This window comes from Aulonocara sp. 'chitande type north' Nkhata Bay, linkage group LG3 (genome assembly GCF_057382095.1).
Source record: "Aulonocara sp. 'chitande type north' Nkhata Bay isolate Kocher_YH1m ecotype deep benthic linkage group LG3, A_spYH_male_GT1.1, whole genome shotgun sequence".
Taxonomy (NCBI): Eukaryota; Metazoa; Chordata; class Actinopteri; order Cichliformes; family Cichlidae; genus Aulonocara; species Aulonocara sp. 'chitande type north' Nkhata Bay.
The window spans coordinates 44,540,803-44,563,196 of NC_141346.1; the positions used below are offsets into that span (position 1 = coordinate 44,540,803).

Sequence of the window (22,394 nt, forward strand, 5' to 3'; positions counted from 1 at the left end):
TCAGTGTCGCCAATTAGCTGCAATATGTAAGCGGTTGTGAAAGAAAGGGTATGCCGAGTATTTCTTCCAGCTTGTTGTCGCATGTTTTATAACAGCGACTTAACACTGGACCCGATGTGACTCTTGTTGTCGCGCTTGTATAATCTCAGCAACCTGTGTTTTGTTACCCAGTGCATTTCTACATGTACCAGATGTGGCTGTTTGCTTGTGCACTTAAGTCAGGATCAGTATTGCTGTCACTCTGACTCTCTCCCTCCCCGCTTCTTTTCTCGTTTCTCACGCACTCCCTTCACTCCCTCTACAGAGTGACATTTATTAATTAAATATGGTGTACTGCCGCAGGATGTGCTTCCCTTTCCACTATCTCCAGACACTAATAATTACATTGGCATTTAGCTCCGTGATAAGCCGACCCTATGGCCTTTATGAAATGTTCCCCGGGCCCAGATACTGAGGAGAATATGGACTGATGTGATGCTATATATCGATCCATCTGCCCATCTTTTTTTATCTTAAGAAAAGAGGAACTGTTCATTAACATGATTAAAGAATCTTACAACACCTTTTTTCTCTCCCTATGATTAAATCTTGAAATCAGGCTTTGCTGGAAATATGCCTGGTGTAATTGCGTGCATAGGTGGGCTGATGATGACAAGTTAGTGCAGAAGAGAAATGCAATATTCCTGATGTAAAGAAAATACTTTTCTATAGCCTTAAAGTTTGAAGGTTATTTTTTTCATTGTGCAGTATAGACTTTAGGTCTTCAATTAAAAATTATTTTCATAATGAATATGGTTATTATTTTTTGGTCAATGTGAAGTGTTAGCAAGTAGAAAAGGGTCATGGAGACCATGCAACAAATACCTTGTCCTTTTTAATGCTCTCTGCCCGTAGAGGAGGGAGAAACAATTAATCGTGCAGGGTTGCCTCTTAGCCAATTGTGCTAGCATCTGTATTAGTTTTAGGCTATAATATTGCTAATGCTAACAATGTGCTTTACAGTAGTTTGCAAAGCTAGCTAAATTTAGCTTTTTAACAGCTAAGGGTGCTAAAATGAGCCACTAGCAAATACATTTAGTTAGCATTGCTATTGAGCGGAAGGATTTTATTTCATCTCTAGTGAGCACAGTTTCTAAATTGTAGATAATATGCGAGATAATCTGTGGACACTTTATTAGGTACAGCTAATAAAGTATAAATAGATTCAACAAGGTGCTGGAAACATTTGTTAGCAATTTTGGTCCATGTTAACATGATAGCATCACACAGTTTGTGACCCATTCAATTACACCACCATCACCAACCTGAAGCTTTTTTGTTCTTTACTCCAAAATCTGACTGAAGTGTCACCTGAATGTCGTAGTTGCAGTAAAAATCAAAGCTCATCAGTCCAGGCAATGTTTTTCCAATCGTCTGTTGTCCAGTTTTGGTTGAAAACAGCATATATCCTGTTCTTAGCTGACAGGCTTGTGGTGTGGTCTTCTGCTGCCATAGCCCATCTGCTTCATTGTTTGTTGTGGATTCAGAGGCGCTCTTCTGTGTATATATATACTGTGATATTACATTATTGATCAATACTTCAGTTTTAAATAGGGATGGGTACCGGTATGGTTCTGACATAAACGGTAGTAACCAGACCGAAAAGCAGCGCACATTTTGGTGCTTTTTTTCCCTGAGATGTCATACACTTTGGATTCTAGCCAATCATTTTACCTTTGCAAGCGTAATAGGCGGGTCCAGGTATGTACGTTCTGCAAACTCAGCAGCCTGCAACAAGTGCTTTAAGCTGATAATGTGCAAAGGAGGTAACTCCTCGAATCTGATGAAACACCTGGCAACATATAGCATTTTGTTAAAAGCCGAGAAATGCACCGTATTTGATAGCTTGCTGCAAGACCTCACACCGAGCACATCTTCTGCGGGTGTCGTTCCTGTTATCGGACCCGGAGTTAGCAACATCCCCCAAAAACCCGAAGAGGAGAGTCCTGGCCCCTAGCCCTGCCAGTGTAGCAGAAATGATGACGGATGATGATGGCAGCAGCAGCCGTTCTTCTCTGCGTGAGTAGCTTAATGTGGTTCGTGTGTAATTTACCTTGAGTAGGCTAACCACGTTATTACATTAATGCATGTAAGGTGAACTAGCAAACACCGTCGTAATTACATGCGGCTGTCTTCTTGTTTGATGGCAGATACTCCCTTCACCCTGGCCAAAAAGGCTAAAATGACCAAAGAAAAAGAGGGAAACAGCTAAACATGAGAGGTTTAGGACAAAGTGTGTGTTCTCCATTCTTTAAGCACCGGTTTGAGCACCGTTTAAGCACCGGCACCGTTTCAAAAGTACCGATTTGGTACTGGTATCGGATAAAACCTAAACGATACCCATCCCTAGTTTTAAAGTTGAGTATTTGAATCGTCTGTAATATCTAAAAAGAGAGATATATATAGGAGAGATTTTTTTTAAACCAAATTGCAGTCAATGACACTCTCGGGTTAATTGACTAAATTACAAATCAATGATTAACTTAGCACCATTTTTTAACCCAAACAATCAGGACTTTTAACTGGAAATGAAATAAATCTAAAATAGTTTGTCAGTGTAAAGAAGAAACTTTGCTTTGCACTGTTTTATCCCTCAATTTACATGTTCCAAGCTGAACCTACAGAAGTCTGATAACATTAAATTCAAGATCAACAGTTTGAATAAGCAAAGACATGACTGGAATGAACACAAAACTGTACTACATCAGTATGTCTCTAAAATATCCTGCCTCACAGAAGTTAGTCAAAAAGCTTTAGAGTATTAAGTTTGATTATCCTTTACCTAATTACTGTGCCTCAGGTGGTCTAATCAGCCTGGCACATTGCAGGATTATTATATGGCTTATCAGCTTCAGCTGTATCAATTGATGCTTAAGTAACAATTACTGTAAACAAGCATTTAGTTTTTAAAAAGCTCCCCTGAACTAGTTACATTTTAATAAGCTGTCAACAAATAGGCTGCCGTCTCTTCCCACAGTTGACTGCTATCACTCTCCCTTGATTCCCTTTCCATTTTCTTGGATTAACAGAGAGGATCATGCAGTGAATGTTGAAAATTTAAAAAAGAAATTCAGCCTGAAAACAACATTTTCTATGAATTAGCAAGCTGTTTTGTAGTGACATCACAGTCTGTGCAATGAGCGATCAGGATTGTTTTTCTGTAATTTTACGTATTTATTGATTTTTTACAATTAAAGCCAAAAGAGTCATGCTGACAGATTTTGTTCATTTACTCCGGCACGATCTCATCATCTTGTATAAAAACTGCGACGTCCCGTTGAAATTGCACTTCTTAAATCTTATATTAACTCTGAGATTAAATGTGTGGTTAATCTTCCTTATGATCGAAAGGGGGAATTTCACTCGTCCAACCCACTTGAGATCAAAGTGATCTGTTATGTGGCCCACGATGTAAAATTAGTTTGACGTCCCTGGCATAGATTTTGGACTTTTAACTGTGTTTTCACAGGTTTAGGGAGCTCTCCCATTGCCATTCATACTGCATCAAAGTAATGAAGTAATAGATTAAATTACAGAAAAGTTCCTGTTTTTTCACTTTCTGCTGTAGAATTTTCAGATTCTCTCAATATATATAAAAAAAGTCATATTTCACACATTTATTTGTTTGTGTTGACAGATTTCCTTCATTTGCTGGAACTGCACTTCTTTATCTTATATTAATATATATCAGGGATTTTAAATGTGTAGTTAAACTTCTATACAGGAGTTTCACCAGTCCGGCCCGTTTAAGTTCAAAGTGGGCTGTTTGTGGCCCACGTCATAAAAAGAGTTTGTCACCCATGGGTCTACAGTGTGTCTCTCTCATTGAGGATATTTTAGAAGCAGTTTGATGTACATAACTAGTCCGCAGACACCGAGAGCTTCCGCTTACATACTTGACAAGCTGTTAGCGAGTTAAAGAGACATTCTTCCCCTGCTCCAAAGTCCCCACATCGTGCACTCGGCTAAACATGTTCCTTTAAAGCCTGCGGTTGTGGCCACGAAGCTGTTTTCATTCTGCAGACAGGGTGACCATCTTAGCTCAAGTCGCCCTCAGTGCTCTTTTAAACTCCAGCTTGCAGCCAAACTTCAGATGTGTCTTTTCTTGTCAGACTTTCTGCCCTTCACTGTATATGTGTGTGATTCCAAAAAAAAAAAAAAAAAGTGTGTCTGTACACTCTTGTCACTTTGTGCTGCATTGGGAATTTCATTAAAAGTGGGCCTAAATATATATATGCTGTCACAAACACTGTCGTGCCTATCTGACATCTGCGATCACAAAAAAGAAAACGCAAACAGCACAATGCAGCTGTGTGCTACATGTCACATTTAATTGACACTGCTTTTAAAACGATGGCTCCGAAGCAAGGATGTCTCATTTTGTTACATACCTGTTGCCCGACTCCTCTCTCTCCCCGCCTCCCCCGCCTCCCCCGCCTGCGTCTCTAGTGGCAAGGGCTAAAAACACGCGAAAAGGAATCGAGGATGTACAGTCTGAGAAAAGAGAAAGAGGGGTTGGTCCTCTTAGAAGGCTGAGAAATCTCTAGAGCTCCCTCACTGCCTTGAGCTGTGTTTTTTTAGATTCAAAGCAAACCCACGTTGCATGCTGCACCTGCGCACTTGCCTTTGGGTAAATGAGGACACTGTTTTCCGTGACTGATAAAAGTTTGATGATCAAACACAGTTTTTTTAATGATAATTAAAACATTAAGTGGTATTGCTTACTGCTGAAAATTTCACCATGCTAACTGTGGAAGCTGGTGTGGCGCCTAACTTGTAAGTACTGCTTTGTCTGAACAACGTACTGTGTCTGTGTATTTGTTGCCGGGTACCCGACTGAGCAAAGGATAAAAGCCTAAATGAAGGGAGAGGGACTCGTACATGAGGCAAATAAACAAAAGTAGCTGCAGCTTTATTACCTGTGTGACTTTCTACTCATGCATGTGTACAATCCTCTATGCCTTATGTACTAATACGGCGTGGGAGTGGTAATATTTTCAGTTTTGTGGGTTCATGGTAATGGATGTCTCATCTTTTTGTTTGTGCTCTTTTCACATATTTGCAAGGTGATACATTTCATAACTTTGACTAGAAACCCAATATTCTCTTGCCAGGTAGATATAAATGGTATTTGTAGAACTGTGCTTCTGGGACCGGCTGGATCTATCAAATAACATAGCAAAGTATGTAACCATGTTATTTGAGCTCTTTTCTCTTGTAAGGCAATATCTTTGCATACTGATTCATCAGCCCGTGCGTTCGTTTGACTATATGATGAAGTGTGGAGCTTATTTCTCAGAACTGTTGGCGAATTTTCACATAACCATGAATCTTACATTTCTTTGTGCAGCTGTATTTGGTGGAGGGAAATGTAATGGGCGTCTCGCTATTACGTTTCAAGGTTACTCTGTCGTGATGACTAATGGAAAGGTGTTGAAGTGGAAAGATACTTTCCCTGAATTTGATTACGCGCTACGACGTGATGGCATATAGAGCGCGGATAAATGTTATGTGCATTCCTACTTTGATGCAATCATGGGGCTCATAAGTTGTTACTGGGAGCTACCGATGGCCTCTCACTCTTTGAGAACCCTGGATCCAGATGTTTCTACACGTGAACTTCTGAAAATGTCGAGACTCTCAGGTCAGAATATTCTACCTCACTTGTAGCTCATGCCTGTGTAGGAGAGAGGTCAGAGAGCATATTGTTTGACACAGTCCTGGAGAGTGAGAGGACGTCTGAGGATTGGAGAAGTGTACTAGTACTGAGTTTAAAGAATAGGGTGATGTGCAGAGCTGTAGGAACTACAAAGAGATAAAGCTGATGAACCTTACCATGAAGATACGGGAAAGATTGTTGAAGCTAGGTTGCGAAAAAGGTCACGATGAGTGAGAAAGAGCACTAAAGGTGATGTTTGCTTTGAGAGAGTTGATGGAGAAGTATAGAAATGGTCAGAAGGAGCTGAGCTCTGTTTCTGTGGATGTGGAGAAAACATATGATCGAGTGCCAGGAACTGTGGTACTGCGTGAGGAGGTCACGAGTGGCAGAGAGGTATGTGAGGGTATTGCAGGACACGTATGAGGACAGGAGTGTGTGGTAAGAGTGACAGACAGGAGTCTCTGTGGACTATTATGTTTGCAGATTGCATTGTGATCTGTAGTGATAGTAGGAAGCAGGTGAAAGAGAGCCTGGAGAGGTGGAGGTATGCTGTGGAGATAAGAGGAATGAAAGTCAGTAGAAATGAGACAGAACGTGTGTGTTCATGAGAGGGAGACAGGTGTACCAGTGGTTGAGTTTAATTACCTAGGGTCAACCACCCAAAGCAATGTACTGCACACAAGAGAGGTGATGAAGAGAAGGATAGCAGGATAAAAGGGAAGATTTACAAGTTGGTAGTGAGACCTGATGTCGTGTGTTGTTTGGAGACGGAGGCACCGACAGAAAGACAGGAGGCCGAACTGAAGATGTTCAGATTTTTGGGAGCAAGCAGAATGGACAAGATTAGAAATGAGTACATTAGAGGGACAGTTTAGGCCAAGCAGTTTGGGGAAAAGGTTAGAGAAGCAACGCTGAGATGGACATGTGCAGAAGAGGGATAGTGGATATATTGAACTGCCAGGCAGGAGGAAAAGAGGAAGACCTCAGAGGAGGTTTGAGGATATAGTGACGGAGGACACGCAGAGAGTTGGTGTGACAGAGGAGGATGCTGAGGAAAAGGTGAGATGGAGCAAGATGATCTGCTGTGGTTACCTTTAAAGAGATTAACTGAAAGAAGAAGTAGAAGAAGACATGTTGCACATGATAGCAAATTTTTCTGTTCAACTGTGTTTAGTTCAGACAGGAGTACCACCTAGTGTGTGGACATCATTTTTCCTGTAAGAGGCAGGAAAAATGATGTCCCCACACTTGTCTAATTGTGTGCTGTGAATTAATCTGACTGCTAACTGCGCTATTCTTACATGTGCACACCTGGATATTAAGCAGATTTTGTACCAGGGATCTGGTAGCAGGTGCACCCCCTCCTACATGCTTTGCAGGAAACGCTTTCACGTAGATGAAATATAGTGTTTCCTGTGGTGAAAATGCTTCTGTAGAAGATCATTACCTGGTGTGTGCCAAGAAAGGGCAACTTCTGAAAATGGCAAAAGTCAGGCACTTGTGTTCCTGCACGTGTACACTTCGTCAGTACATCTGTTTGTCGTGGTTAATATGATGAGGTAACTGACAATATGAATATTATTGAAGCCAAAAAGTTGAGAGAAAAAAAAAGACTTGCCAGGTTTCCTTTTCTTACACAATACTAATGTCTAGACAGCCCAATGCAGTTCTTACAAGAACCATTAACTAAAACCTTAACTAACTAACTAAGCTGTCAAGGCAAGGTTACTGTATGTTGTGTTAGCGAAGGACTGCTTCAGTTGAGCGCGTGGACAATTCTGTACTCTGCGTAGAGGCCACCCGGAACATCAGAAAGCCTCTACAGCACCAGACAAAGCTCGAAATTCAGCTCATTTCCTCCATAACAAACACATTTCAGTTTTCGCTCTGAAAACACCACCCAAGTGAGCTTTATGCCATTCACGTGTCCAGCGTGATTCACAGCCACCTGCCTTCCGTTCCACGAGTCCAGATCCGCAGTTGTGTTTATTAGCTTAGCTTAATTGTGCATAGCATCTAAAGGTCAGTGCCTGCTGTGATACATTGCTGCCAAAATGGCTTCCAGGGGACACTGTTTCAGATGAATAAACACTGAAAGCTGTACCAACTTCTCTGTCACCATCCTTTACCTCCCAATGTGCAGTGGCATCACATTCAGCTGTTTTCGGGCCCCGCACAAGGTCTTGTGACTGATGGGCACCCACTGGTATGTGCCGCCTCACTGACTTCCATTTCGGCAGGCAAAAGGCAGCAGATTAATTCGCCTGTCAATTTTTCCCCCCACCTTATTTTATTTATTTATTTATTTATTTATTTCTGCAGGAGTCTATGTTTATTGAGATAGGAGGAAGGATGCGTTTGTCCTCCAGTGAATTAAAACATGCAGTCTATATCTGTATAACTACAGCCTTCCTCATGATGAATGGTATTTGACTTCTATGAGTAGTAAACTTCTTCCATTTGGCTGTAAAAGCTGATTTAATGAGAGGGTGACTTGAATAGATAAGCAGATATGGCAGCGGGGATTATTGGGAGGTGAGCTGAATGGGAGATGGATGATGTGCCGTTTATTATCAGTTATGTAAGGCACTTTTTATAAGCCTATACCTGTGGGGCCACCAGGCAAACTGCACAACAGATGCAAGATTACCAGCTTGTGTGCAACCTGAGGTCTGTCAGAATTAGGGCTGAACGATATATCGCATTTGCGATAATATCGCGACATGATCAAGTGCAATTTTCTAACCGCAAAGGCTGCGATTATACTGCGATTATATTATACAATTCATGGGCTGCATCCTCCTGAGGCCGCATTTGTAGACCGATTACGTCACAGCGACGCGCCGAAGGCTGTCCAAATTACTACCATATCCCAGAATTCATAGCGCGGCCCAGCCAAACTCCAGTTTCCAGCAATGGCGGCCGCTACTAAGTTTTAAAATTACTCATACTAATCTTTCTGGGTCACAAAATAAACTTTTAACATATTTTCAGGCGAGAAAGTAGTTGTGTAAACATCAAATATCTGCTCGGTTTATCAAGATATCCCATATTTGCAAAAGTGCTTCGACGTTTTCAGAGGCGTCTGCTACCCACCAGCTCGACAGCTAGCCGGGAGCTCGAGGGTTACTGATGCGGCCGAGAACGGCACAACTCCCGGCACATCATTTTCAGATCACCGCGGAGTTTCGCTGCTCGGGTTAAACGTAATATATAAGTCACTTAGACAACCTAAAAATGTTATTGTTGGGCTTTTTTCAGTGTTTTGTTTGTTCGTGAGTAAATCGGTTTGGCTGAGATTAAAGTTATTAGATTAGATAAAATAAAACTTTATTAATCCCCCGGGTGGGTTCCTCCTTGGTTTTCACACAGCTGACTAAACGTCAAACAGAAAACTTATTAAACAGAAGTATGAGACAGTCGAGAATTTACACCAGTGTCTGGTTATATTTTAGATAGCAAGAAGCAGACGGCCGAGTTTATTAAACTCCACCGAGACAGCGGTGACGCTAATCAGAAGGCTAGACCGTCCAATTTCACGCCTTTAAATTTTAAAGGCGTGTTTGTGTGTGTGTTTATACAATTGCTATTATGTTTGCACTTTATGTGTAATGTTACTGACTGCAGAGATCAGTAAGATGTGTGTATTTTTTATTTATTAGTTTTATTTATTTAATATTATTTTTTAATTTAATGACTGTCTAGTAGTTCACAGATGTCGAAAAACTGAGTGTGGTAAAGCCACTGATTTTTTTTATGTATATTTCTGCAATCTGCACATTGCACTGACTTTCATTTTAATGTTTACACCAGGGTTCCTTGTCAGCACTTTATGCTCAGATGTTTGTAAGCTAAAAATAAACTATTGTGTATGTTCAAATATACTGTTGTGATTGAAGAAGTTAAATAAAAATGTCAGTCATCAATTCATGCATCACCTCATGTCATCATAACAGAGGTCTGTCTTCCAGGAAAGAACAGTTTAAAATTAATGTAATATAGTATTGGCCATACTATATGATGTATTGCTTGTCTTTGTTTAATAATACAGAAGACAAATACCTTAAAAAATAATCGCATATCGCATCGCAATCGCAATATTGGGGCAAAAAATCGCAATTAGATTATTTTCCATAATCGTTCAGCCCTAGTCAGAATGCATATGTTAGGTTTGTAGCATAAACCTATTCGCTGGAACGTTAAGACAATATAATTACACTGCTAAGCAAGACACAAATAGGCAAAGTTCTTCATGTTACTCGTGCACGGGAGAGAACCGGACAACCGCTTGACTCCAGTTGGTCTCGTCCGTCCTCCTGTAACACTGCCCTTTTATTGAGGTTACATGAATATGCATAGGTTCATTAACATACGACGTCTACATACAAACAAAGAGTACCTTGCCTGTGTGTGTGTGTGTGTGTGTGTGTGTGTGTGTGTGTGTGTGTTGCTGATCAAAGGGTTAAACATCCTTGGTCAGGAAGAGGGTAGCCTCCCCCTCACCCTAGATGGTTCATCCTAGATAACACGGTGAGGAAGTCCTGCAGTTCATCTATACAAAGAGCACTTAGACTAGAACAGACGTAGCTACGTTAATCCTACCATAAAACAATAAGACACGGTATGACCTCTCATGCTCCCAAAGTGCTGTCTAATACACACAAAGTTTGCAGACTATCAAGGATCAAAACCTCTACCAATCTACAACTAATTACAAAACTCTAAGCACATATAAGTAAATATTTCTAAGCATAAATGACAATCAACAATACAAATCTAACAGCATATGTGCTTTAGGGGGAGATGTGCATATTTGCGGTGCCCGTCATATTGAATTTTTTATTTATTTATTAGGAACTTCATATACTGAGTGCTGGTAATGTGGGCTGTTTTCAACTAATTTATATGATACGGTTGCACATTGAATGTCTTTGGAAAGCTGTTTTCGGGTGCTCAGACTCATGTTTGTCACGCTTTGATTCACCTTTTTGATTTTCCTCTCACTCCCAGGCTTTGTTGGACAGAGGTCACAGGATGGATCTCTCCAAGTTTCAGAGCACACTCTGGGACGTCCTGACGAGAGGCGACACTGTCAAAGTAAGAGCTCTTTTTTTAATTCTATCAGCCATCTTTTTTCCATCTTTCTTAATATATATATATTAGTGCTGTCAATAGAAATAAAAAAATTAACTAACTAATCTCTCAATTTTCTGTTATTAATTGCGATTAATCTCAATTACTTTATTAATAGCCTGGCTCCAATTACATTTTTTTATTCTTTATATTTTAAGTAATTATCGTTGTTCACCGAAGTCCAGTGGTCTCCGGTGAGAGCGACATTCCTTACTTGCACAAGCTTGCTGGACTGCTGAGCCCTCTGGTCCCCATACAAAGTGTGCAGTCTCGACACAATGGTTCCTCTCGAGGGCAGATTGTAACACTCATCTCCTGATGCAGCACGAATGACTTCTCTCAGTCCATCATCTTCTACTATGCTAACTGGTCGGCAGTTTTTAGCTATCCAAACAACCAAGGAATTGGTTACCTTTTCTCTCACATTTTTTGTTATTCGTCCACAAGCACAATACTCCTGAAGCGTAGACTGGCGAGGTCCCGTAGAGGTGGATTCAGTTGGGTGTTTTGCTCTCAGGTGATACGCCAGTGATGAACTGCTTCTGTGGTACTTGAATTCAGCGTTGCAAATTGTGCATCTTACTCTCGTTTTGTCCAACAAGCCATCAGGCAACTTCTTAAAGAGAAACTTTCCACCCAAAAGTCCGCCCTCGTCCATGCTTGCGTGTGTTAGCTAGTGTTAGCTAGATAGTAGCATGGTGTCACTTCTTCTTCTTCTTCTAATCATTTCTGTCAGGCCAAACGCCAGCATAGCACACTGTTGCCCCCTCCTCCAGAGGTCTTAGATTACAGGAAATTAATAAAAAAAACAAAATCAGCGTTAAATTTTTTTAATGCATTAAACATTTCGCGTTGATCTTAACAATTAACGCGATAATTTTGACAGCACTAATATATATATATTCTACCTTTTTATTGTGTATATTACGTCTCAGTTACACTAAAACTCAGCAGACTATATCTTTTTGGATGTGTTGTCTATGTGTTGAACTTCACATAGAAAACATCCCCTACACCGTGAAACTACCAACACCAGCCCGAACTGTTACAAGGGAGGATGGATCCATGCTTTTATGTTGTTTACATGAAATTCTGGCACTACTAGCTGGATTTTGCAGCAGAAATTGAGACTCTTCTTACCAGATTACATTTTTTGTTCTATTTTCTAATTTTGGTGAGCATGTACAAACTGTAGCCTCAGTTTCCTGTTCTTAGCCAAGTGTGGTCTCGTGCTGCTGTAGCCCATCTGCGTCAAGGTATGATCTGTTCAGAGATTCTCTTCTGCATAACTTGGCTACGTGGTTATTTGTCACTTGACTGACTGTTGCCTTCCTATCAGCTCACAGGAACAAGGAGGACTCTAGAAATTCTCCTGCAGTACCCCTAAAACCCTGTAAAACTAATGGCACACAGCTCAGCTCCTTGGTTATGTTTCTTTAAAGGGGACAGCGCACATTAATTAACATAAGCACTTAAATTTGTCATGTAAATACACCAGATTTGGTCACACAGACAGGTTTAATCCTTGTTAACTAATGTTGGTGCTTTTAAATCATACAGTAGAGTGGGATTTTATACTTGTGCTAATGTGCTGATGTTATCATTCAGATGAATCATTACGGTGCTGAATGATGCCCTAACAGAGCTCCCAACTTAAGCTGTAAAGCCTTAACCTTGCTTTATTCCTGTATCAGTCTGGCTTCTTGTCACAACCTCTTCTGATGTAAGACACAGGTGAGATTTGGAGGCTCTGCAACCTTCAAAATTGTTGTGTGTTTTTACAGAAGTCCAATTCCAGCCTGACATAAAGGCATTGCAATAGTTTCTCCTAGTTTAGGACAAAACTGTCAAGGAGGCAAAATAGTGTGAGTCGCCTTTTAAGGTTCACCAAAGTAGTCGGACAGGGTACATTTACTCTGCCTCTTGTAGAGAAACCAGCGAACGCTGTGATTCCCCTGAAATTTACCGACTAATAAATGATGCATGACCGAGCCCTGACATCTGTCACTGGGCCCTCCCTTTATATACCTACTGTGGACTGCAAACTTCTCAAGCCTTTCTGTCTGTCCCATTTTTGCTCTTCTCCACACCCAAAACCCATTTCTACCTGCAAATTAAAAAACATTTTCCTACATTAACCGCATACTGTACACGTACACAGAAAAACAAAAGCATCATCTCCAGTGGCTGTGTGCAATAACCTCCAAGAAAAATGTGGAGACAAGAGAAAAAGCCCAGAAGATAATCAGAAAATGAGGAAAAATGGTGTTCCTTTAACCAAAATGTGTAAAAGCTTGATTACTCCAGAGTTATAAATGCAGCTGTCACACCACAAATTACCTCATAACTACTTCCTTTTTGAGTCGGTGCACATCCAGAGTCAATAAATTGCCAGTGTATTTCTTTTCAGAGCGCAGGTTTATAGACCGCATGTTTTCATCAGCGAGTTAAAGCCTAAAAGAAAATGTCCGCTCCTCTCCATCTCCTAAACCGAGGACGCGGAGAGTACCAGATACCATCCTTTCATTTCCTTTCCTCAGATAAAAAGATGAAGGGGGGATGATGGGGGACGAAAGTGAGGCATATCGCTGGGCAGTGGTGATTGAGTCCCTTCACTAAGCCACAGCGAGAATCTGCTCAAATAACCCACTCCACCGATAAGAAGCTAGTCATTTCCATAGACAACTCCCCCCCCCAAAAAAAAACAGTGGGGTTCAGATTACATGTCACCATCCGCCTGGCTTATCTCGGTGTTGCTCCATCACAGAATATGAATTATAAGGCAAACCCCTGCCTCGCCGCTTTTCATTAAAACACCATTGAAACACATACAGACTGAAAATGGATTCATTTTATTTACAGGATTATTGCTAGCAGAAAAGTTGATGTGCCATAAAAGTTACCAGAACAGCCTTTTATTTTACCCCTGTAACAATTATCTGAATGTTAAAATCGACTCTATTATCATTACTGATAAAAGAAGGAATTCCATGGCTGATAACAAATGAATACATTTTTTATGCCAGCTAGGTGCGGTAACGCTTTATATGATGAAGCACTTTACCGAACAGCGAATAAACAACCCTGTCGCTCTGACAACGCATTCGTCTTTGTACACGTTATGCTTACTGAGACTGATGGTCATGTAGACGAGATTCACTTGGTGCTCAGGAAGCACTGAATTCCCAACTTCCCAACTTTGCGGTTCTATACTGTGGACGTGGAATGGCTGTAATATATGTGAGCTCCCATTCAATCAGTTTTGAGTCTGTCTATTTGTTTACTGTTCATTCTTTCGTTGGATCGCCATTAGCTTCAAACAAAACAAACCACGGCGCATCAATATAACCAGAAAAGGCAAAAATGAGCCGAACGTAAAGACCAGCTAGGCTAAGAGTGAAAAGGTTTCCTACCTCTTATACCTGCTTCTCTTTCTATTAAGTCCAATCCCTTCCTTTCACTATTATACAGCCACAATGCAGGCAAGCAGACATTGAGAGTCTTGCTTGGTAGAAGTATCCAGATATGGCCCTCGAGCTATGCAGATGTTCATTTTTCTGTGAACCCTAAGATGCTGAAGATGACGAGTGTTTGTTACCTTTCACTGAATACAAAGAGCTACATAAACATTGAGATTTTAGTACTCTAGTGGGTATTATAATATTTATTCATGGCCACGGCCACAGAGCACGTGATAGCCAAAAGGTCGAGGCCATCCTACAAACTGTCGTTGTACCTATAAATACAACCGTATGTGGCGCACAAAAGCTTTTTGTGTGTGTGTGTGTTACTAAATGAGCACAAGCTGCTTTCTGTTCATTGTGCTTAGGTGCTAATGTGCTATTAGGTAGGAATGACTTTTTTTTTTTTACTGTACTGTCCTCCTGTGCTACTGATTTACAGTTTAAGTGATTTCTTTCCTCTTTTTGAGATGCGAGAGGAACTCTTTATTGACCTCTCCACTGTTTTTTCTCAAAGTATTTTACTTGCTGTGATGTTGCGGATATCTGAAAAACCGCTACAAATGTGCGCGTGGACTGATTGTGATCTCGTAATGCATTTTCATGAAGATGCTTTGCCGTTGGAAGCTCACAGCTTCTGTATGCCACTTAAACATCAGTATGATACTTAGATTGTCAAGAGGTTGCGATCTACCTGTAATCATCTGAGTTTCCATATCGGCTCTTCAATATGCAATCAAGCCTCTCCGTCACAGCCATTACCTTCTAGCCATATGCTCAGTTTCAGCTGCTTACCGAAGCATTCGTGTTACAGTTACATAATGAATGTGGGCTTGGAGTGCAGATTCTCACCTTTAATTTGAGGCTATTCGCTTCAAAATTGGAGAAAGTGTTAAGGAAATACAGCTAATTTAATATGAAGCTACCTTTTCCCCCCAAGGAACCAAAAGGTAATTGAACAATTGACTCAAAAGCTTTTTTATGGACATGTGTGGGCTATTCCTTTGATGTGTCTTCATCAATTAAGCAACTAAAAGGGCTGGCATTTGCATCTGGAAGCTGCTACTGTGAAGCCACAGCATGGGGTCCGAGAGGCTCTCGGGCCGTTCTCAGTCTGCAGAAGTGAAACCAAGCCTTTAGAAACAGCTCTTTAGGTGTGGCCAAAAAAACATACTGGTAAGCTGTAAGGGCAGCACTTATAAACAGGCATGAGTCTCTCATGGAAGCAACTGCATGGGCCCAGGAATCACTGTGCATGAACAGAGCTAACCACGACATCCACAAATCCAGGCTAAAGGCTCTGACATGCAAAAAACATGATCCAAAAGCACCACCATCCTATTACAACAGCATGGCTCCATAGTAGAAGACCCCGGGTGTCGAGTTGCTGACTAAAACCAGTTGTAGCAACATGAAATTAAAAATTTAAAAAAAGGAGATCAAGACCTACAGTAGGATCAGACGAGAATGGGACACAGTCCTCTCCTGTAAATCCAGCAGCTGGTCCGCTCAGTTCCCAGATGTTTGCAGACTGTTTGCCAGTAGAAGCGAGGATGCTACAGAGTGGTAAACATGGCCGTGTCACAACTTTTTATAATATGTGTTGTTGCCGTTAAAGTTGAAATGAGCCGGTGTTTTTTATGAAAGTGGGACATTTGATATGTTTTCTATGTTCTGGTATTGAGAAAATGTGAGTTTATGAGATTTGCACATTATTAAATTTAGCTTTTATTTACATTTTAACCACAATCCTCAGACCTCCAAGATCCTGACTGCACGTCGGTGGAAGCAGATGAAGGGTCTACGGATGATGAGTGGTTAACAAAAGGGCCTGGGGAGGGGAGGGGCCAACAGCAGAGTTCACTGGGAACAGGAGAACCGCCAAAAAAACTTAAAAGATGAAAAAATACAGCAGGAAAAGCAGAGACGGTGGCTGCAGTGGACACTTCATAGTTTTTAACACTCGGTTCCACTTCAGCTGTTTCTATGTTATAGCTTCGATTTCCTCCACGGTTGGCTGACGGACCAACAACAGCACAAGCAAGAGTGGCCCACACACATCGGCATACTTTGTACCCCGCCTGCACCTGGCAGAGAGGCCGTCCCTGTGCTACCTCTGCTGGACCATAAATTCCGCTTTACACAGCGTGACAACTTTTTTGGAGCTGGGCTTGTACACAGAGCCCTGGGCAGCTTAACTCCATGAACCTGCTGCAGCTTTTTCTGCTAGTACTGGAACACGGACAACTGGGGTGTGATATCTGAAACTCCGAAACTCCGGCTTCAAGTTAAAAAGGAACACGGAGAGACGTGTGATCACGGCATGAGGTCCCTCAAACTGAAAACAGCAGCTTGGCTAAGCATCAGCAGAATACAGATAATTTTTTGTCGCTGTCCAGATACGTCTAAAACCCAACTACATATGTTACCCTTCTTTCATTTTCCTGAGACGCCCACATTGAAACTCCTGATCAGGAGAGGGGTGTGTTATACAATGTGCTACGTCAAAACTGACAGTCTTGACCTTATTACACACACACACAAAGGGACCGTGTGCAGTTGTGTTGTATTGAAAGCGTTCGCAGCAGCTGCAGCAGCTAATGGCATGTTGTTATTCCACGCCATGCTTACGTCCCCTGCACAATGCTCATCCCGGCAACGGAGGTAGTCACAGATACAAAAGCCGTGACAGCACTTGCTGCGTCGAAAGCAAACACGGCTAATGAATCACCAACTCTCCTAAACCTAATTAGGACCTAATTATTCAGTCTTTTTTTGGTTTTTTGTACATTTTTAAATGACGTTAACCTTCCCTCATTTGTCTTTTCATAGAATTGCAACATCACTGCTGGCCTTAGTTACAGTAAATAACATTTCAGGAGGTATTTGTGCAGCCCACTAAAAGCTCGCACATCAACTTTCTTACTTATTTGTTTTGTTTTCGTTGTATTTCTGGGTTTTGGATTTGAAAGAACACTTGTGTTTAAAGCTGGTGGTAACTGCAGTTCGATATCACTGATTTGACTGGCAGTAAATGTACAGTTTTTGAGTTGAAATATTTAAAAGCAATAAATCCTCAGTATGTAATTTACCCATAATAGACTAACAGTGCTTGTTTTCCCAGTGTGCCACATCTATCAAACATCACAATGCAAATAAAGAAAAAGAAGAATCAGTAGCAAAAGCTTTGGATATATAAAGATTACAGCAGAATTAGAAGACTATGTCGGGGACTGGGAGCTCAGGCTGTGGAGACTGATGTGCTGTTAAGGGTACATTTGTGTGAACATTTAATGGACCCCCTGCTGGTGTCCCCGTCGCACCCCATGTAAAAAAGCCTGAGCAAGCTTGACATCAAAAGCATTTGGGGGACTCTCCATCTATCTATAGTAGCACATTTTCCTCATCTCCCCGCCACCCCCTCCCCTCGCCACTCCTTTTTAAGCAAAAACAACTTTGGTGAATATTTCATGGGGTATATTGCCTCAGTTTCACAAGGAGAGTGGCACGCGATGACGACTGACAAGCCCCGCACGCCGGCGTCCGCTAGGAGACAGCCTTTCTTTTCGGTCTGCCTCCCCGACACTCCTACTTCTTCTTTTTTTCCTGCCTCACGTTTTCCTTCTGTCAGAGATACAACAGTTCTTTCAGCTGAGAGTCTGGCTCCTGATCATTTAGCTGTTTCTTTAAAATTTAGCATGACTACAGAACTTCTGCTGATCCATCTGACACTGTTAGCTAAAATGCCAACATATGGATAAAAATCTGTTTTTTTTTTTCCCTTCCCACAGGCTGAATCATTTATAGCACTAAATGATACGATTACCCGCCTTAAAGATTATAGAGAAACTTAACTGCTTCTTTCAGCAACTTACACATTTAAATGGCTACGTCATCAACCTTCACAGCCCCGTTTCTCCCTTCTGATTTCGAAAAAGCCGCACCGTTCTGTGAAATCTGAAACCATTAAATGATGCCTCTAGATTATCACATATATTGTTTCTTTTGGCTCTTACAAACTCCAGCACCAAGCTCTCAAAACCATATTTCTCAAGCTTCGCTGATCGCCGTTACCGTCATTGGAAGACACACTTCATTTCCCTTCCCAACTTTCATTTTCATGGAGGGATGAGGAAAAAGGCCGCCTTTCTAACGCCGCTTAGACAGTATGCACACTTTTCTCCGCTCCCAGCTCTCTGATTTAATAAACACCGTGCTTGTGCTTGACTTACAGTAGCTTTCCGCCTTGCCCCGCTCAGCGTGATGAGCAGCTGAATGGTGTCACAGTTAAAAGGGGTGGCTCTGTTGCTCTGTTGTGACAACATTCGTTTGATGTTGAAGTGGTAGTTCTTGGCTGCCATGTTCTCCCCTTCTGCTCTTTTACTTTCTTGTTCCTGTTCTGTCTGGATCTCATCGCTGTCACGCTTTTGAGGAGCCAACTGGCATGACCTGAAAGTGCGAGTGCGTCGCACAAGCTGCTGTTTTTCTCAGCGCTGATAGCCATCACCTTCTGATATATACGTGCAGAGAAATGCGGGTTTAACTAACCTTAATAGTCTGTGTTATCTCACCTGGAGTCTCTGGATTCTGCACCGCGTTTTTCTTTTTAATAGTTCATCGCAGTAGCTTGTACACTGTATGCCGACACTATGTGCCACTTCCCAGAAGGCATGACTCACACAGTAAAAGGTGCAAAATGCACATCTGGAATCGTAATATTTCTCTCTGTCAAAGATAATTTCATCTCATGCAAAAACACAACTTAACGTGTGATAATAAGAACGTTCTCTCCCAGTGAAAGAAGATTTTGTTAGCAAGTGCCTTTAAAATTAATCAAAAGATTGGCTTGTTTTTAAAAACCACCGTGACTCATTCTGTCACTATTCTCGCTGCGAGCTCGAGATACAGAAGAGCAAAAGCGCCAGCAGACACGTATGGGATCGGAAAAAGAAAACCACTCAGGGCGTCTGTGTCCTTTGTTTGAGCAGCGTCGCAGGGAGGGGTGGTGCGAGGAAGAGTGGAGAAGGCAACCGGGGGGAAGAAGGGAAAAGAGAAGAAGTTTTTTCACATCTGCCCAGCCTGAGGCCCAAAATATGTGGCACTTTCCTCGTCACCGCGTCACCAGCCATCCGTTCTCGCCTGTCATTATTTTACCTCTCGCAGAGGACACACGCTGTCTCTCAGACACACATATGGACTCTTCCACCAGCACACACTGCCTGTGCTGCCTTGATCTACTCTTAAATTCTGCCAGCATCAGATCCTAAAATGTGGCCAAGTTAAACAGAATGAACGGAAAGACAGAGCACTTTAATATTTTTGGTGCGGGTAAAGAAGTTCAGTCATCATTAAACTGTAGAATCTAGACCAGACTTTTCATGTTTGATAACGGTCAGTGGCAATTCCTACTGACAGGAAATGACATGTTTTGAACTTTAATGCACTGATCTAAGCAGGTTGACCTGGGCCATCTAAAACTTGGTCAGGAAAGCTATAAGGAGGTTGGATTACTTATTCTTGAAAACAGTGAGTTTGCATCAAATAGCATGATTTCGATATTTTACCATAAAGCACAAAATTGCTGTAACTTTCAACAAATTTCACCTTTGCCTTACCTGAACACACCTATACACCAGTAGCCAGCAATAGTTAGACTACCACAAAGCTGACAGGAGGCCTTTTATACTTTGATGAACCTCTCTTTATAGGTTCCATTCAATTCAATTCTATTATATTTATGTAGCGCCAAATCACAGCATCTTAGGGTGCTTCATATTGTAAAGACACTACAGTACAGTTAAAACACCAACAATCAGACAACCCCCATGAGCAAGCGCTTGGTGACAGTGGGAAGGACAAACTCCCCTTTAACAGGAAGCAACCTCCGGCAGAACCAGCCATAGGTATAGGCAGCCATCTGCTTTGACTGGTATAAACAAAAAGCTTGCCAAAAGGTGGTGATGAAGAAACAATCAGTGCATCATGGGAAGCCCCCAGCAGCCTAGACCCATTGCAGCATAACTAAAGGCAGATACGGGATCACGTGATCCAACCCTAACTAGATGCTTTATCATAAAGAAGAGTCTTAAGCCTAACCTTGAAAGTAGAGAGGTTTACCACATCCACCTCAAAAGTGATTTAAATGAACTTCAGACCTTGACGATGCTTCTCTGTGAAAGTTGTGAATTTTCATTTCCACCTGGTGGAATGATGAATCACCATGAAAGAGGAAGTTATTGCTGAGGGGCCAAGAAAGCTTGAGAAGTTATGAAACTTGACACACACATCCGACGTGATGAAGACTTTCATATCTTATGGGTCGTGCTAGTGGATTTGGCAAATTGGTGCCACCCACAAAATTTCAGTAGCATCCCTGGTGCTGCGTTTAATCTAATCGTCAAATATTTGATCAAACTCAGCGCCACATAATGTCAACAGGGAATCAGCATCATTTAGGTTATAAACTGTGTATAAAATTAGCATTTTTGTTCCATGTATAATTTACAGCAACAGGACATCTGGTTACTGAGGGTTATGGTATGACACCTAGTGGGCACCGAAGTCATAAGGCAGCAGACTGAACAATAGTGTGAATCACGTGATTTCAGCAAATGTCACGATTGCAGCTTTTGCATTGAGTTCACTGTGCATAACTTGTTGGGTCAAAGTAAATGAAACGTGCTGATTTGATCTTCAGCTTTAAATGTGATACACAAATGTTTTCCATAGTAATTACAGAAACCAAACTAAATTCAGCGGGCATGATCTGCGAATTGTCATCTCAACAAATCTCCAGGCTTCTAGAGTCGCCTTTGCAAAGGATCTTTGCTGTATATCCTCATCCTTAGAGAAGAGGTTGCATTGGTTGTCATAGCCCAACCAGCAGAAATTTGGATTTGTTTTAAGACTGAAGCTACTTTCTCTAAGATTTGATTGCGCTTTTGATTTGACAAATCAGAAAATGCTCTATTTAGCAATCCATCTTCTTAGCTCATCTCACTGATGGACCACTGAGCTCGTACCATGGCTCATACCACCCACAATTCACAAGTCACTACTCTTAACACAGTTTAGTCAGCTAATGGATCTTCACCCAAACTGTGCTCAAGATTAAGATTGTTTCTTTTTATGCTTCACACAGGACGGTAATCTGTAAACTGTGATGTGCTGTGAGCCGACGTTCTTATTTTCTTCTTATGGTCCTTCTTTGTAAGACAACACATGAAAAACAACCGATTTTACCAGTAGAGTGCAATGACTTGAGTTCGGTTGGTCGGATGGTAAAATGGGTTTGCTGACTCTAAGTCGTGACAACGTCGATCCTCCTTTACTCCACACTGCTGATTCTACAAATGCCGCAGTCATGTTCACTTTGTGTTATCAACAGTGTCAAGAGGCAGAGGAGCTGTGCAAACACTGAGCCGTTGCCCCTCGGTTCCTGTGCAAAGATACACGTCGTGTCATAAACACTGCTGTCTCCACATTAATCCTAAACATGACTTCGGTACAGATGAAGCTGGTGTATTAAATTTCTCTAACAGCTTCCCTTTAAATCAACAGAAAGCTGTTGGGCTTTTATACTCGGTGAGTTGCGGCTTCACAGTCTGTGCAGTCTGTTATATTGGGCTTTGTGGCTATAACATATCCATCAAAACTTGGAGCGAGGTGAAACTTTGACAATCTATCCATCAGCCACTCTGCTTCTCAGCCAGACAGTCAATGACCAGCTGTAAATGATCCTGTAAGCCACTGGCTGTTAAAACGCTCTCACTGCTACATTTTACAAGAAATGTATACCCGGTAGGAAACAGAAGGAAGAATATTAAGCATTGAACCAATGCTGAGAGATGGGCAATCCCACAGATGTGCACCGAGCACAAACACACACACGGTGAAGTCAAATAGACACAAAAGCATGTGAGAAAAAAAATCTTTATAATATGATACACTCACAGCGCACGAATGCTGCTGTGGGAATTCAGTGTAACACACACATAGAGGGAGGCTCTGTCTCTCCTAGTTGGCTGTCATGAATATAGGTCTGCCAAACTGAGCAACAACAACAACCAAAAAAAAAAAGAAAAGAAAAGAAAAAACAGTGG

The 22,394-nt window shown here is 41.6% G+C and overlaps 1 protein-coding gene across 1 annotated transcript in view; it reads left to right on the plus strand.

The window, feature by feature from the left end:
- LOC147335852 (glucosidase 2 subunit beta-like) overlaps positions 1-22,394 on the plus strand; it is a 177,559-nt gene that overhangs the window by 45,844 nt on the left and 109,321 nt on the right. The window contains exon 9 of the mRNA XM_086282813.1: positions 10,709-10,795. Within this exon, the coding sequence (XP_086138939.1) occupies positions 10,709-10,795 (87 nt within the window). The remainder of the gene's footprint in view (positions 1-10,708; positions 10,796-22,394) is intronic.